General features: G+C 38.2%; 1 protein-coding gene across 4 annotated transcripts; it reads left to right on the forward strand.

Annotated features, from left to right (window-relative positions):
• Positions 1-2989: 2989 nt before the first annotated feature.
• LOC124867562 (glucose-6-phosphate 1-dehydrogenase) lies at positions 2990-16824 on the forward strand. 4 transcript variants are annotated; one of them, XM_047364063.1, is made up of 14 exons: positions 2990-3059; positions 7281-7361; positions 7765-7883; positions 10261-10298; positions 10404-10512; positions 10615-10832; positions 12540-12698; positions 13103-13228; positions 13598-13691; positions 13764-13950; positions 14034-14269; positions 15495-15571; positions 15762-15854; positions 15953-16824. In XM_047364063.1, exons 1-14 carry the CDS (start codon positions 3002-3004, stop codon positions 16041-16043), a joined length of 1686 nt encoding a protein of 561 aa, XP_047220019.1. In that variant the 5' UTR covers positions 2990-3001; the 3' UTR covers positions 16044-16824. The 4 variants fall into 4 exon arrangements, with proteins under 4 accessions (XP_047220019.1, XP_047220038.1, XP_047220029.1 ...); XM_047364082.1 differs by lacking the exon at positions 2990-3059 and adding an exon at positions 3066-3255; XM_047364073.1 differs by lacking the exon at positions 2990-3059 and adding an exon at positions 3066-3251.
• The last annotated feature ends 118 nt before the right edge of the window (positions 16825-16942 follow it).

Genomic DNA, 16942 nt, shown 5'->3' on the forward strand with positions numbered 1-16942 from the left:
ATTCACTTCATGAGGCTCTCTTGTTGTTTTTCTGACTGGGAACTCAAGAAATCTAAGTAGCCCAGAGTTTCCAACATGGCTGTCATGCATAAAGACATGGGAAAGGTTGCAACCATAAACTGTTTATTAGCACTTCTGTGGGTTTGTTATTATTAAACCAGAGAGACACAAAGAATGGTATATTAGTTTGCTTTAGGCTGCAACTAACGATTATTTTGCTAATCAATTAATCTGTCGATCATTTTTTCAAATATTTGATTAATAATCAGATAGCAAAAGGTGCTTAATAGGAGATTTTTTACACAATTTGAACCAGGTGAAGCTAAAACTATGCCACTATAGGTGTACTGGATAGAGCATATTTACAGACAAAGAAGGTTTGTCATCTTAAATGCTAAATGTATATATAGTCTGTACAATTCTTGCCTGATTACTGCTCTGAGTGGGTTGTTCTTTCAGCAAATGGCATGTTTTAGAGTCTGTATACTCCAGTTAACAAATATTCGATTACTAAATTAGTTGACAATTATTTCAATAATGGATTAATCATGATAAATCCAATTAATTGTTTCTACCCTAGTTGGCTTTGTTTGTGAACGTGTTTTTTGTAGTGTTTGAAATCAAAAAATGGGGAGAAAGTACAGTATCAATAAAAAAAATCACCCAAATTGGATCTTATAGATTAAGAATAGGATATTATCAATGTTCATATTTATGTAAAAGTTAACAAAACCTTTTGGCAATTTAGTGTATTTGTGTTACTTTGGCATAAATATAGGTCTTGGCAAATCTGTAGTGGCTAAAGTTTGTTGTGCCCAGATGTAACAGAGTATTGCCAAAACATACTTTGTAATTATCCTTTTTCTAAAGTACCTTATAAACAGGACATTATTGTTATAATTGTTTTCATACTCCAAAAAGGGACTTCACACAATGCAGCAACTAAGCCAGGCCTATTATGGTGGTGTAAGGAAGTCACTGAAATACACAAAAAACAAAGAAGGATCCTTAGAGCGCATGTTGAAATCTTGCTGTCATGCCTGATGTGGTTGGGTGCTTTGCGGAAGGAAAAACAATGCCAAGTCGACTTGGAAAAGTGAATAAAATGCAGAAAATAAAAGCAGTTGTGGCAGAAAATATTTCAAAAAACCCACAAAAAAGTTTTTTTATTGGTCTGATGTAATATTTTAATCTTAAATGTCGTGTTTTTATTGACTGTAAACAGAAAATCCTCATGGTTAACAGAAATAAAGACTTATCTATGTAATGCGTTTCATTTTGTGAGCTAAATTACTAAGGTACTGAATGGGTCTGCATATAAAATGTATGCATATACAGGTCCTTCTCAAAATATTAGCATATTGTGATAAAGTTCATTATTTTCTATAATGTAATGATGAAAATTTAACATTCATATATTTTAGATTCATTGCACACTAACTGAAATATTTCAGGTCTTTTATTGTCTTAATACGGATGATTGTGGCATACAGCTCATGAAAACCCAAAATTCCTATCTCACAAAATTAGCATATTTCATCCGACCAATAAAAGAAAAGTGTTTTTAATACAAAAAACGTCAACCTTCAAATAATCATGCACAGTTATGCACTCAATACTTGGTTGGGAATCCTTTGGCAGAAATGACTGCTTCAGTGCGGCGTGGCATGGAGGCAATCAGCCTGTGGCACTGCTGAGGTCTTATGGAGGCCCAGGATGCTTCGATAGCGGCCTTTAGCTCATCCAGAGTGTTGGGTCTTGAGTCTCTCAACGTTCTCTTCACAATATCCCACAGATTCTCTATGGGGTTCAGGTCAGAAGAGTTGGCAGGCCAATTGAGCACAGTGATACCATGGTCAGTAAACCATTTACCAGTGGTTTTGGCACTGTGAGCAGGTGCCAGGTCGTGCTGAAAAATGAAATCTTCATCTCCTTAAAGCTTTTCAGCAGATAGAAGCATGAAGTGCTCCAAAATCTCCTGATAGCTAGCTGCATTGACCCTGCCCTTTATAAAACACAGTGGACCAACACCAGCAGCTGACACAGCACCCCAGACCATCACTGACTGTGGGTACTTGACACTGGACTTCTGGCATTTTGGCATTTCCTTCTCCCCAGTCTTCCTCCAGACTGGCACCTTGATTTTCCGAATGACATGCAGAATTTGCTTTCATCCGAAAAAAGTACTTTGGACCACTGAGCAACAGTCCAGTGCTGTTTCTCTGTAGCCCAGGTCAGGCGCTTCTGCCGCTGTTTCTGGTTCAAAGGTGGCTTGACCTGGGGAATGCGGCACCTGTAGCCCATTTCCTGCACACGCCTGTGCACGGTGGCTCTGGATGTTTCTACTCCAGACTCAGTCCACTGCTTCCGCAGGTCCCCAAAGGTCTGGAATCTGCCCTTCTCCACAATCTTCCTCAGGGTCCGGTCACCTCTTCTCGTTGTGCAGCGTTTTCTGCCACACTTTTTCCTTCCCACAGACTTTCCACTGAGGTTCCTTGATACAGCACTCTGGGAACGGCCTATTCGTTCAGAAATGTCTTTCTGTGTCTTACCCTCTTGCTTGAGGGTGTCAATAGTGGCCTTCTGGACAGCAGTCAGGTCGGCAGTCTTACCCATGATTGGGGTTTTGAGTGATGAACCAGGCTGGGAGTTTTAAAGGCCTCAGGAATCTTTTGCAGGTGTTTAGAGTTAACTCGTTGATTCAGATGATTAGGTTCATAGCTCGTTTAGAGACCCTTTTAATGATATGCTAATTTTGTGAGATAGGAATTTTGGGTTTTCATGAGCTGTATGCCAAAATCATCCATATTAAGACAATAAAAGACCTGAAATATTTCAGTTAATGTGCAATGAATCTATAATATATGAATGTTAAATTTTCATCATGACATTATGGAAAATAATGAACTTTATCACAATATGCTAATATTTTGAGAAGGACCTGTATAAGAGGTTGTTTGGGGGCGGGGTCTGCTCATCTTACGCCCCGCCCACCCCGCCAATGCGCAGACTCGGTGACGTCAGTGGCCTCTCAGTGATGGGATCCGGAGCGAGCGCTGGTGAGTCTGTGTTAAACCAATAAAATCTCTCAGTTTTGTCTTGTCACCTCAACAGGGAAGTAGGCAGCACTTACAAATTCACATCGCCAGGCTTGGCTGTTCTCGCAGGGAGTTTGCAGAAAGCCTGCGTCCCGTGTGTGAGGGTGTCTGTTCAGGATTTAACAGCCAGGTTCTCATCTTCTTAACAAACCTGTAAGTAAGTAGCAGGACTGTTGGCTTCACTGATGTCAACTGCTCCGCTTGTTGCCGTTAGTTTCCGTTAACATTGCTGTAAGCGTCAGTTTGGGGTTTGTGAGACATGGGCGTCGATGACAGGGTTGGGATGAAAGCTTTGTTGTCGGGCTTTAGCACTGCTGCCCACGAAAACAGTCAATCCCGACTGTCAACAACGAGCTATATTTAAAGGTAATGTTGGCTGCTCTCATACAGCTTTATCACGCCGTGGTCCCGCAAGGTTTATCCCTCTAAATACAGGATTTGGGGAGGATTTCACTAATATCATTACGGTTTATTGTGTGTGTCCTTTTCAGGAGTCCAGGAGAGACCTTTTGACATAAACACAAGGGGTGTTGGAGATATATTGTAAAACAGACCCAGCAGAACAGATCAGTCTGTAGACCAGCAATATAAAATACATGTAGTCATTAAAAATATTGAACAAATTAGTACTTCCTCATTAGTTAGAAGAGAGGGGCTAGAGGGACCCTCAAATTTGATTACATCACTCAAATTAGCTGCTTTTTACATATTATGCTTAATAAACCTGTAATTTAAATGATTTACTAGTGCTTCTTACAGTTTGAGGCAATAAGGCATTGGTTTTCTGTTACTGTAATATTTGTTTAAATAATGTTTTTATTTGCTCTTTAATATTTAGGTTTGTTTAACTTTGTGTGCTGATTTTCAAACTTCAAGGTTGTTTATTTAGTTATTGTTTTGTCTGAATCAGAAAAATAATCGGTCTGCAATTATTTTAGTCAAATTAAACCCACAAAATGTCTGCAATTAGTCATTTTTGATCTACAGAAATGGCAGAGCCTTTTTCATTGCGATAAATGTTTTAAATATTTAACCTGACACAGCTAGTAATATTAGTAGTAGTATTGATAAGATATTTTTTATATTGCACATTTTTAGCAGTAGTAATTTCAACATGCTTTACATAAAAATAAATATGTAAAACATACTATCAAGTGAAATTCATCAAATTAAAAAGTGCAATCAGCTTACAGCAACAGTAAACATGCGCTGCAGAGACACCACACAGTAAAGACAAAAAAAGATAACATATTAAAAATACAATCTAACTAAAAGCTTAAAAATGTTAAACAAGAAAACGGCTCTCAAATCATTGGCACAGTATTCCAGAGCTTTGGGTCAAAGTAATTAAAAGTGTGTCTTCCCTCCTTTGTTGAGTAGTGAGTATCAACTGTAGGTTGTTTAAAGCAAGAAGATCTGGGTTCACATCCCAATCCGGGCCTCTCTGTGTTGAGTTTCCCTCTGCACTCTCGGTTTTTCTCCAGGTACTCCAGCTATTTCCCACTTTCCAGAAATATGCATGTCAGGCTTATGAGGTTAATTAGCCCTGCAAGGTTCTGTCAACCTGTCCGCAGTGCACTCAGCCTCTCACCCAGTGACTACTGGGATAGGCTCTACCAGGGCCCCACCCGATGTACAGGATTAAGTAGGATGGATTCTTCTTTTTCTTTTTTTCCAATAATATAAAACAAGATGTCCAGGGTTTATGGTTTTGTTTAACTTTAACATATTTGAATAATCAATGAATTAAAAAGTAATCATTAGCAATTAAGTAACCCAGAGATTCCTTGACCTGGTTATTATTTTTAAAATTCAGGGACATTAAAAGATTACTTGATTTAAAATTCTGCTTTCAGCTCTGGAGGATAATGCAGACCACAGTAACGCTAAAGCAATGTTTTGATGAACAAAAGTTTTTCCTTGTTGTATTTTAAATGGTTCCTTAAATAAAACAAAGCTAGGACCAGGCTTGTTCAATATAGGAAATAACATGTACAGGTTAGAGCAAAAGAGCAGACATATCTGCTTAGTCAAAGGTTTTCATTTAGCTTTATAAATTTTGTGCTAATGTAGAATAATAGCAATTACATTCAAACATGGACATACTATATAAATGTAACATGTAGTGACAAGAAAATTAGCGGGAAAAGAGAAGCATTTTTTGTAGTAAAAATGTCTGTATAAATCCAGTGTTTGCTTTGCGTCCGCTTAAGAATATTTCAAACTGCTTCGTATGTTTTTTTTGTCTGTAATATTATTTTTAGATTGACCTGTCTCCTAATGTTTATGAAAGCATCAGTTCTACCAGGGTGCAGATGGGATATTTAACAGTTGTGAGTACGCTCAGCAAACCACATCAGGCTTTAAAAATTAAGAAATTATTAATTTATAGTTATTACTATAGTTATTACTACAGCAACACTGCCGAACACTATAGAACAGAATAATAGGACAGAAACACTATAGTTACTACTGAGCTGAGAAAAGGATTTATTCACTTTCTTCTGGGATTTTCTTCCCCACACTTGAATGTTTGAGATCATGAAAGAAATGTCCCTATCAGACAAAAATAACCTGACTTAATACAAAAAGATGATTTCATTTATTAAGGGAAAAGAGCTATCCAAACCACACTGGTTCTATGTAACCTGTAGCATCCTTCACCGGAACAACTGCCAGCAAACGTTTGCAATAACTGGTTATACTTCTTTTACAGTGTTTGGGGGGAATTTTGACCCTCTCTTCTTTGCAGAATTGTTTTAATTCAGCTATATTTTGCAGGGTTTTAAGGTTTTAAAGATCATGCTATAAAACATCTAAATTGGATTAAAATCCAGAATTTGAGAAGACTACTCCAAAACCTTAATTTTATGTATATTTTTAAACAATTCTGAGATTGACTTGCTGGTGTGCTTCAAGTCATTCTCTTGCCGCTTTAGACCATGATCTGATGGTCAAACGTGCTCCTTTAAGTTTTTCTGGTAGAGAGTTTAGAGGTTCCATCAATTATGGCAAGATATCCAGGTCCGAAATGGTAACGCAGCCCCAGACCATCACGCTACCGCCACCATGTCAAACTGTAGGTATGATCTTCTTTTACTGTGATGCTGCTAGTTTCAGGCCAGATGTAACAGGACACACAGAGTTCCACTTTTGTCTTGCCGGAATATTTTCTCAAAAGTTTCAGAAGTCCTCTACATGTTTTTAGCAAATGGGAAATGGACCTCGGGTTTTCGCCTTAGATCTCTCGCATGGATGACATTTTTGCCTAGTCTGTTTCTTGTTGTTCAATCACAAACAATGACCTGAAGAGAGGCATGTGAGGTCTGCAGTTTTTGAACTTTCTGAATTCTTTTGTGACCTCTTGGATGAGTCATTGATTCACTTCTGGGAAGGTTTCCTCACTGTTCCAAGTTTTCTCCATTTGTAGATCATGGTTCTGACTGTGGTTCACCGGACTCCCAAAGCCTTAGAAAAGGCCTTGTACCCGTTTCCAGGCTGATAAATATCAGTGACTTTGTTTCTGTTAGCCTACTTCATGTTGTCAGGCTAATCACAGGTAAACAAGGGGAAACAAAATGTTCATGCTGGTTTGCAGGGCTTTGTGCATCATTTGAAAAGAGCATTTAGTATTTTTGTCTCATATTAAGATTAGTTTCATTATTACAAACATTTAGGTGTGGTTTTAAAACCATAAACGAAATATTTTTTTCACATAACTGAAGAGACATAAATAAAACATTATTTCCCTTGTTAATTTGTTCACATTGAATTTAATTGCAGCAGTATTTACTAGGTTAAATTTTTGATATTATAGAGAATGCACTGACATCCATGCCAGCTTGGAATACAAGGGAACTACATCCTCAAGTCCAATATATAGAATGGTCTGGAAAATGTGGGTAAAGCAGTTCTTTCTATACAGTTTAGACCACCCTCTTCTTTATGACGAGGGTCATTCCTTTCCAATTCCATATCTTTCTCCAAGGATAAGCAATGACTCGATACTCAACAGAGCCACTTTAGACTGATAACTTCTTCCAAATTGGATTGAATTAGAATGTATCTAAAATGTTTTAAATATGGGTGTTTGCTTGGATTGATGTGGTAATGAATTTCTGGATATGTTTGACCTGTAAAGCACGTCATTAACAAGGTATCTCCTCCCATGTCATTCTACAGAACGCCAACGTCTCCACAAACACAGAACTGGTCATCAAGAACTGGCTTCGGACTCAAGGAAAAGGAGCACAGCAACAGATGGTATGGCCTTGATAAAGTCCTGAACTCCATGTCACTCCATGATTACATGTAGGAACCAAGCTAAAGGTGATCTGTATCATTGCCATCACACTTCTAGGAAATACCATATCTATCAAGGACTCTGGAAGAAAAAAAAAAACATTTGCTGTATAAAAGGGTTCTGATGAGTAAAACTCTTGGCATCCCCTTTATTTTTACAGGTTAAAAGGTTTTGCACAATGCTGCAAATATATAAATGTTTTTTGTTGATGACATTTGTTGTTAAATACCAGGCAGATAGTTTAAATTGAGAGTTTTAAATAATAGTTTTTCCACCCCAGATACACATTACCTCATGCTTGTTGGTCGTGCAGAGAGATTGTATTTAACTTTTATTAAACTGCCGTCTTTGTCTGCTTTTCAGAGAAAATGAGCCTTCCCCTCTCTCGTTCAGAAGTGTTTGGGGAGCTGCGCAAGGAGCTCTACGACGATGAAGAGTTCCACCAGTCCGATGTGCACATCTTCATCATCATGGGAGCGTCGGTGAGCATTCAGACCTGGGGGTTTGTGAATCTTCTCTCTGTCCTGCTGTTTCTATTTTTGGTGTAGTTCCACTTTTAGGCTTGGACCTTTGGCCACTGTTCAGAGGAAAGCATTTTGAAATAAAGATAACGTAATAATTGCTCAGAGTGTGATTTGGCGAGTGTTGAAGCTGATTTCGACAAGCTGTGAACAAACATGACTCGATCCGCTTTCAAAATCATCAAACTGAACTGTAAAAACCTCAAGGTTCCTGTTTGTGTTAAAACATTTTCAAACAGAGTTACTGATTTTTATTTCATTTTTACAAACTAAATCCTTCCTGTTTTGTTGCGTGTATGTTTAAAACAAAAACAAATAAAGCTTTATTTTGATTTAATATTCTTTGTTGCTCCTCTTGGTGTCAGTAAATTTTCTGGCTATTACATTCAGGAGTAAAAAAAAAAAAAAAAGTTGTGTATTCATCTAGGAATTTCCTCCTGCTTCTCAGTTGTCAGGTTTAAGGAACTACTTCATTGCATAAAATCTAAACCATGCATTTCCCAACAATTTGCTTCATCTTCCTTGTAGGTTTTTCTTTCTTATCAGGGCTTGGTTTAATCATACTCCTTCTCTTTTAGCTGTTTATATTATTAAAATAGGACGAATGCTCAAAGATGGGAAATTATTTCTCTAAACAACAATTTTCCTGCTCAGCTTTTTACTGATTTTGTGTTTCTTTGACCGGCAGTGTTTACTCTTTGTACAACAGAGTGGGTCTTTTTGCAAGTTTTGCAGCGTCACCGTCTGTCAGCACTTTTCTTTCAGCCTGATCTGCAGGCAGATCAAGGACAGGGCTGGGCTCTGTTCAGCCAGGCTCTGGTTGTGTGTCTTTTATGCGTGTTTTATGGATGTGTGTGTTTGTGAACGTGTTGTAGGCTACTTTGTCAAATAGAGAGTTTGACATTAACCACACAAAGAGATTCTTTATCTCCAAAGTTTATTCCCAACTATCAGTGATTCCTTGTCTTTTAGTGAGTCGGGATGCAGGATTATGTTCTTCTGACTGACTCTTACATGTTAGTTGTTTTTTGGAGACTGAAAGTGTTGCGTTACAGGCTGTTGATCAGAGTAATGAGAGTAAATTCTCTTTGGGAAGGTCCCAGATTAGGATTAGTGTTTTAAAATAAAATGAGGAACAGCTAAGCTTAATAGATTGCATTTGAGGTGAGAAGTGCTTTGTTATCGGAATTACTTTTTAATTAAGTTGATTTCTTATGTTCATGCATGTGACTTACCTTTAATTAAGGGTGCATTTTAATAAATTAGAATATCATTGAAAAGTTGATTTGTTTCAGTTCAACTTGATTTCAGTTGATCTTGGTGATTATTGCTTAAAGCTATTTATTTTCTCATGAAATTAGAATACTGCATTAAATAAAACAAAACAGAAAGAAACTGCTGCCCCAGAATCTGGAGGCAGAGTGGAGAGGCACTGAATCTATGTTCAGGTCCAGTGTGACATTTCCACAGTTAATGATGATTTGGGATACCATGTCATCTGCTGGTTTTGGCCCACTGCGTTATCAGCTACCATTACATTTCAGAAGCACTTATTGCTTCTCTCTGCTTCCCTGTCTAGAGATGCTGATTTCATTTCCCAGAAGGACTCGGGACCTGCCCCCAATACCAAAAGTATCCAGTACCTGGTTTAACGACCATGTTATCCCAGCAGTTGATTGTTCAGCAAACTCACTTGGCCTTAATGAAACCCCACAGAATATCTATGGAGTATTGTAAGTCAACCAGGTGGACGAGCTGAGGCAGCGTAGGCTTTCTGGACACCTCAGCAGCATTGATGCAGTAAATCATGCAAAAGGAGGGCCAACCAAGTGTTGAGTGTGTACACTAAACAGTACATGTCCACACTTTTCAATAGGCTGACATATCTGTGAAAAATAAAATCAAATCATTTTTTATGTAATATACTAGTTTACTGGTAGAGATAAATGTTTGAATTTTTTAACTATATCTTTGCATGCAATCAACTTATATGAGATTTACTTTTTCAATTGAAGTATTGAAATAAATCCACTTTTCAACTATCACAACTAAAGCAACAGGTTCTTCAGGTTCACATGAGGAAGCATCAGGTCTGTCAGTCTTTTAGTCTGTTGTGTCTTTGTGGTTTACTTTTGTTCTAGTGGGATTACCAAGGTTGTGCAATTCTTGAATAAGACAAAGCTGTGTGTTTGTCTAAGTATGTGAGATTATTAGTAATAGTGATGCATTCTGAGATCTGGGTGTAGTTGAAAATCTGTCTCAAGCATATGTTGCTGGCTATAGACTGCAACACAAATGAAACATAACAATATTTCTAATAATGTGTTTGGGCCTGCAGGGGGATCTGGCAAAGAAAAAGATCTACCCAACTTTGTGGTAAGTGATTCTCAGTGTAGCAGAGCCTAATACAATAAAAGCTCCCTGCTTTGTAACCTCAGAGGTGGGTTATAATAAGAAATATTCCCCTGCGTTCTCTTCCAGGTGGTTGTTCAGAGACGGCCTCCTCCCTGAGCAGACATATTTTGTTGGCTTTGCTCGCTCTGATCTCACAGTTGATGCCATCCGGACTTCTTGCATGCCATACCTGAAGGTAGAACTTGAGCTTTTGAAATCTAGCTTAATATTTTTTTTTCATTCTTATAAGCTAAGTTAAATACTACTTATGCATTCACATTTGTGCCCTCTGACCCAGGTGACAGAGACAGAAGCAGAGCGGTTGTCTGTCTTCTTTGCCAGAAACTCTTATATCAGCGGGAAATATGGAGATGATGCTTCCTTCTCCAAACTCAACGCACATATGCTGTCTCTGCCTGGAGGATCTGAGGCAAACCGCCTCTTTTACCTGGCTCTGCCACCGACGGTCTACCATGAGGTCACTAAGAACATCAAGCATCACTGCATGAGCACAAAGTCAGTGCAAACGCGCCTCACTAACTGACTTCTCTTATTGTGATTGTTCTGTGGCTTCTGACACACTGGTGTTTGAATAAGTAGGAGAATGTGTGAAAGCTTTAGAAAGTATTAGAACCACAAACTTTGATGTATTTTATTGGGATTTTACTTGAAATTATGACACTAATGCCAATTTCTTTTTACAAAATACATCTGAAAAGCGTGATATGCATTTATTTTCAGCGTCCCTGAGTTCATTTTTTGTAAAACGTAACTTTTTGTTGAACTTACTGCTGCTAGTCTTTTTGGGCATTTTTCTACCAGCTTTGCACAGATTGATTTTATAATTTGTTTCAATTTGACTTCGTAAATAAGCTTAGCTTGACTGGATGGAGAGGGAAAAAACAGCAATGCACAATGGATTTATGTCTGGACTTCAGCTGGGCCATGCGAACACACAGATATGCTTGACCTACACCATTTCATTGTTGACCCGATTGTATGCCACAAAAATGTTTTTGCAGCATCTAACTATCCTGGATTTTTCTCCATTCTAATAAATCTGACAACAAAGAATAGCATCCCCATAGCATGATTTAGCATGTTTTACTGTGAAAAGGTTTTGTCCAGGGTGAAATGCAGTGTTAATCTTCTACCACAGATTGCACTTTGCAGGTAAAAAAAAAAAAAAGAAAAATAACTTTTGGTCTCGTCTGACCAGACCACTTTTTTCACATTTGCTGTGCCCCCTTAATGCTTTTTTATCAACAGCTTTCTTCTCACCACATTTTCACAAAAGGCCTGATTTGTGGAGTGCAAAAATAGTCCTGTGGACAGATTCTCACACCTGAGTTGTGGATCTTTGTAGTTCCTCCAGAGTTACCATGAGGGTCTTTTCTCCTTGCCCCCTGGATCTAACAGCACTTCGTAAAATTTCTAAAGTATAAAATATTGCTTTATATCTTAACTCTGCTTTAAACGTCTCCTCCACTTTATCTCTGACCTGTGTGGTTTGTTCCTTGGTCTTCATGATGCTGTTTGTTCACTAATGTTCTCTAGCAAACCTCTGAGGACTTCACAGAACAGCTGGATTCATATTAAGATGAAAGCACACACAGTTGGACTTGATTGACTTACTAGTTGACTTCTGGAAACAAGTAGCTGCAGTGAATTTTTTTTTTAGGGGTTTCAGAGTAAAGGTTGCTGAACACAAATACATGGCACACTTATTAGGTTTTATATGTAAAAGATTTGCATCTTGTTCAAGTAAAGCTAAATGATTAGACAAGCATTTCTTATTTCTGTAGGAGCTTCTGATTATTTCAAATTTCAAGCAAAAAGGAAGAAAGAAATTAATCTGCACGATCAGCTTCCTTTCTGCTTCTTCGTCATGTAATCTATGTAATGTCTTCAGGATAGCATAGTTGTGTGATTAGCAGGCGACGCCAAGGAGCCCTCTGGTTTTAATCTCAGTTAAGCACAGCATTCTGTGTGGTATTTAGTCTCCTTTGTGTCTGTGGGAACCTCTCGAGCCTCACAGTGACCCTGAACATGAAAACTAAAGGGAAGTGTTTGGAAATGTGACCTTTCGAAGGACAAAAGTGGAATTGTAGGGAGTTTATTTGTTGTTTTTTAAAGTTTTTGCTTTTTTAAAGCTTAATTGTTGAGGCACCATGACACATGACTTTTGTTGATCTGTTCATCTTCCTGATGCGTCTTGGTTAGGGGCTGGAACAGAGTGATTGTTGAGAAGCCGTTCGGACATGATCTACAGAGCTCTGAGGAACTGTCCACACACCTCTCATCTCTCTTCAGTGAGGACCAGATCTACCGTATTGATCACTATCTGGGCAAAGAAATGGTGCAGAACCTCATGGTACTCAGGTAGGGAAACCGTCTTCCCATAGGGCTGTTTTATTGCTTTATTTTTCTGTTATATAACACTGTATAAGGACCATAACAATAAAATGTATTCTGCTCCTTCTATTCGTTTGCTTCAGGTGTAACAGAGTCTGACTGACCTGCTGCCTTTTTATAAAACTTAATAGTCCCAGAGCTCTCTGAGTTTTTAATTTCATGGTGAAAGGATTATCTGATTAAAGCAGGGTTAAATTCAGTTACTCTCATTCTCAGATGGGTTTGTTTTTATAAAAGCTGCTGTAATTCATCTGAAACCGGCTTCTAACCAAGAACAAAGCTGAATATAAATGTTTATGCGTGTTGTCGTGAACAGCTGTTGGGTTGCTCTGTGTGTTGCTGAGCTTGGAATAATAATGTGTTCTCTGCAGGTTTGGGAACCGAATCTTTGGGCCGATCTGGAACAGAGATAGTGTCGCCTGTGTTGTCCTTACCTTTAAAGAACCCTTCGGCACTCAGGGCCGAGGAGGCTACTTCGATGATTTTGGCATCATTCGGTGAGGTGGAAAAAAACCTCAAATGCACAAATATTAGTGCCTGTGTTTTTATGAATAATTATTTTTGTTTTTTATGTCGAAATTGTTTTTTTCTTTTTTTACAAATGAATTGATGCTCCACAATTAAAGGTACTATTTTTGTACCCTGTTGGGGTATGACATTATGCTACAGGAATAAAAAAATCTAATTAATTTAGCAGTTTTTGTAACGAGTTGGGAAACCATAAACAAAAGTTCCATTAAGGTGCTTCATTAGCTGGTAAACGGTACATTTATCCTTACAATTGATCAATACCAATTTTCCCTGTGATCACAGGCATTATTGTGTCTTTTGTATAACAACCTGGTTGTTCCCTTTGTCGCAATTAGAGATGTCATGCAGAACCACCTGCTCCAGATGCTCTGTTTGGTTGCCATGGAAAAACCAGCTTCCACCAGCTCGGATGATGTCAGAGATGAAAAGGTACTGAATTTGTCTGCCAAATGCTTCACATTTATTGTTACCAGTTCATTGAGAAATATTTTCCTCTTGTAGGTGAAGGTGCTGAAGTGTATTGCTCCAGTGACCATGTCAGATGTGGTGCTGGGCCAGTATGTGGGCAATCCTGAGGGTGAAGGAGATGCTAAACTGGGTTATCTCGAGGATCCCACTGTACCGAAAGGATCCACTCAGGCCACCTTTGCAACGGCTGTGCTTTATGTGCACAACGAACGATGGGATGGTAAAGAGAATAAACGGTAAAAAATTCAACAACACAATACTTGAATCTTTTTTTTGTAAAGCCTTGAAAATGTTCCTGCACAGGTGTTCCTTTCATCTTGCGCTGCGGTAAAGCTCTGAACGAGAGAAAAGCTGAGGTGCGGCTGCAGTTTACCGATGTCCCAGGAGACATTTTTGAAAATAAGTGTCAGAGGAACGAACTGGTGGTGCGGGTGCAACCCAACGAGGCCATCTATGCCAAGATGATGAGCAAGAAACCCGGAGTTTACTTCAGCCCTGAAGAAACCGAGCTGGACCTCACCTACAAAAGCAGATACAAGGCAGGCTTAAGTTGATTTAAATTTACACTGTGCGGTGGTTCTGTCGCTGCCTGCCTGCAATTTTTCCTATTAAGTCTGTAACATATTTGCTGTCAATATAGTCAAAACCAAATATTTACACACAGTGTAAAAAGACATAAAACTTTTTTCTCACTGTCTGACATTACATCAAACTAAAAATCTTTCCAATTCAGAAGTTTACATACACTGCGATTACTATGCTTTTAAACTATTTGGGAAAGTCCAGGTGATTAAGTCATTTAATCTTCTGTTAGTACACAAAATCTGAGTTAACTGGGGGCACTTCTGTGGTTGATTTTAAGGCAACAACCCAAACAAACTGGTTTCTTGTGTGACATCATTGGAAAATCCAAAGAAGCCATCAGAAATAACTTTTGGACATCTGGTTCATTCTTACCATTTCCAGATGCCTAAAATTTCCACATTCACCAGTAAAATATCCTGAATATCCTGAATTTTCAAGCAGTCATTCAGGAAGAAGACGGCTCTGCGTACAAAAAATTGATGTGTTTTTGTTTGAAATGCGTATAAACCACAAAACAAAGACCTTTCTTTCTGGAGACTTGCCCTGTAGTTTGATGAACCTAAAATTATAGTGTTGCCCATAATGACCATTGTTGTATTTGGGGAAAAAAAGAGAAAATTGCAAGCCTGAGGACACCATCCCAGCTGTGAAATACGACAGTGACAGCATCATGTTGTGGGGATGTTTTTCTGCAGGAGGGAGTGGTGCACTTCACAAAATAGATTTCATCATGAGAAAACAACATTATGCGGAAATATTAGAGCAACATTTCAAGACATCAACTTGAAATTTAAAGTTTGGGCACAAATGGTTCTTCAAAATGGACAATGACCCTAATCTTACCACCCGCTTACCTACAAAGTGGGTTGAGGAAAAAAAGTCCATGTCCTGGAGTTACTATTACAAAACCCTGATAAAAGTCTTGCAGAAACATTTTGGCCTGAACTGAAAAAGTATGTGTGATACAAGCAATCCTGACTCCAGCATTTAGCTAATAGGATTACCAAAATTATTTCTAACTGACCCAAAATGTTAAATCTGATTTAATGTTAGACAGTAAGGAAAAATAGGTTTTTTAAAATGTATGTCCAAATCAGGCATCAACTGTTACACAAGTTTTGGTTTATACTTTTCTCAGGTCTTTCAAACAACTTAATGAAGTCAACATCTTGTTCTCAGGATGTGAAACTCCCTGATGCCTATGAACGGCTCATCCTGGATGTGTTCTGTGGGAGCCAGATGCACTTTGTACGCAGGTCTGTTTGGATCTCATCTCACTGCTTGAAAACCGAACGATCCTCTTGAAGTTGATGTGCTGCATGAGCTTCACTAGATGGCACCAAAGTGCATTACCAGTCTACCTGATCAGTGAAGAAATTTGAGTTGCAAAGAAGTTAATGACACCAAGTTTTTAAGTGTTATGACTTTCCTTGTCAATGTCTGCAGTGATGAACTAAGAGAAGCATGGAGGATCTTCACCCCCCTTCTTCATCAGATAGACAAAGATAAGCCAAAGCCTATCCCTTATAAATATGGAAGGTAATGAATACTAAAACTACTCAAAACGGAAGGAAAATCTTTTCCTTACCATAAACCAATTTGTAACTTTTGTTTTTGTTTCTTGTTTTTCTTTTCAGTCGTGGCCCCTCAGAAGCAGATGACCTAGTTCAGAAAGTTGGATTTCGTTATGAAGGAACTTACAAATGGGTCAACCCTCACAAACTTTGATCAGTAATAAGATGTAGGGCTTAGGGAGGAATAGAGGTAGACAAGGATGGGTGTAGCAGAAACGTGAGCGATCCTAGCAGTAAAGACTCAGAGGAATGCGAGCAAGAAACAAATAATACCATTTCTCAGGTATCATTATTATTCCTTGGAGCCTTCAAAAACATTCAGATGAGGATTATGAGTTAATATTAAGTGCCATGTTTCTGGTGGTTGATTTGTTTTATACACAGCCTTACGTCATGGCGTGACCAAGTTGATTCTAAATTGTAAAAGCAATGAAATCTGAACTATTTACATTCCCCCGTCAGTAAGAATTAAGACCGAATATTAAAAGGAACAAGCGCACAGCAGCAGGAATAGCTGCTTATAAAACAGGATGGTCACAAGAGACATGGAACGTGTACACCAGCTGTTAGTCTTATATGCTTTATATAACGTTTGATTGAAATGCTATTATGCGTCCACTGCATTGATAGTAACATATAGGATTATTATTTTGGACCAAGGATATAGAAGATGTGGAGGATAAATACTTAAGTTAGCAGAAGTCTTAAGTTTTGTCCAGGACAACGAATACAAGCTAGGCCTTCATTAACCGAACTCAAAGCTTCATTCCATTTTGTGTTTACATTTTCGTTTTTCAACATTTATTGATTCCATATTTTAACATTTCCTGGCAGCAGACGTGTTTGCTACCAATCATTCTGAACGCTGCCGCTCACTTTATGTAAAGGTAGCAACACTTCCATTACTTTCAATAAACTAGTTTTGCTTCTATAAATGTCCTGTCATACTGATAGTTTCTTGATTTTGCAAAGTCCAGTATAATTGGACAAACTTCAACGCTGAACTAAGTAAACTGCATTAAAGTATTTTATATTAATGTTCATAACCTTTCA

The sequence above is a fragment of the Girardinichthys multiradiatus genome, chromosome 1, assembly GCF_021462225.1.
Source record: "Girardinichthys multiradiatus isolate DD_20200921_A chromosome 1, DD_fGirMul_XY1, whole genome shotgun sequence".
In the NCBI taxonomy this organism is placed as follows: domain Eukaryota; kingdom Metazoa; phylum Chordata; class Actinopteri; order Cyprinodontiformes; family Goodeidae; genus Girardinichthys; species Girardinichthys multiradiatus.

Coding starts and splice junctions, on each gene's coding strand:
- LOC124867562 (XM_047364063.1), top strand. CDS start 3,002: ATGCGCAGACTCGGTGACGTCAGTGGCCTCTCAGTGATGGGATCCGGA. Junction 10,299..10,403: donor AAGATCTACCCAACTTTGTG/GTAAGTGATTCT, acceptor GTTCTCTTCCAG/GTGGTTGTTCAGAGACGGCC. Junction 13,229..13,597: donor GATGATTTTGGCATCATTCG/GTGAGGTGGAAA, acceptor TGTCGCAATTAG/AGATGTCATGCAGAACCACC.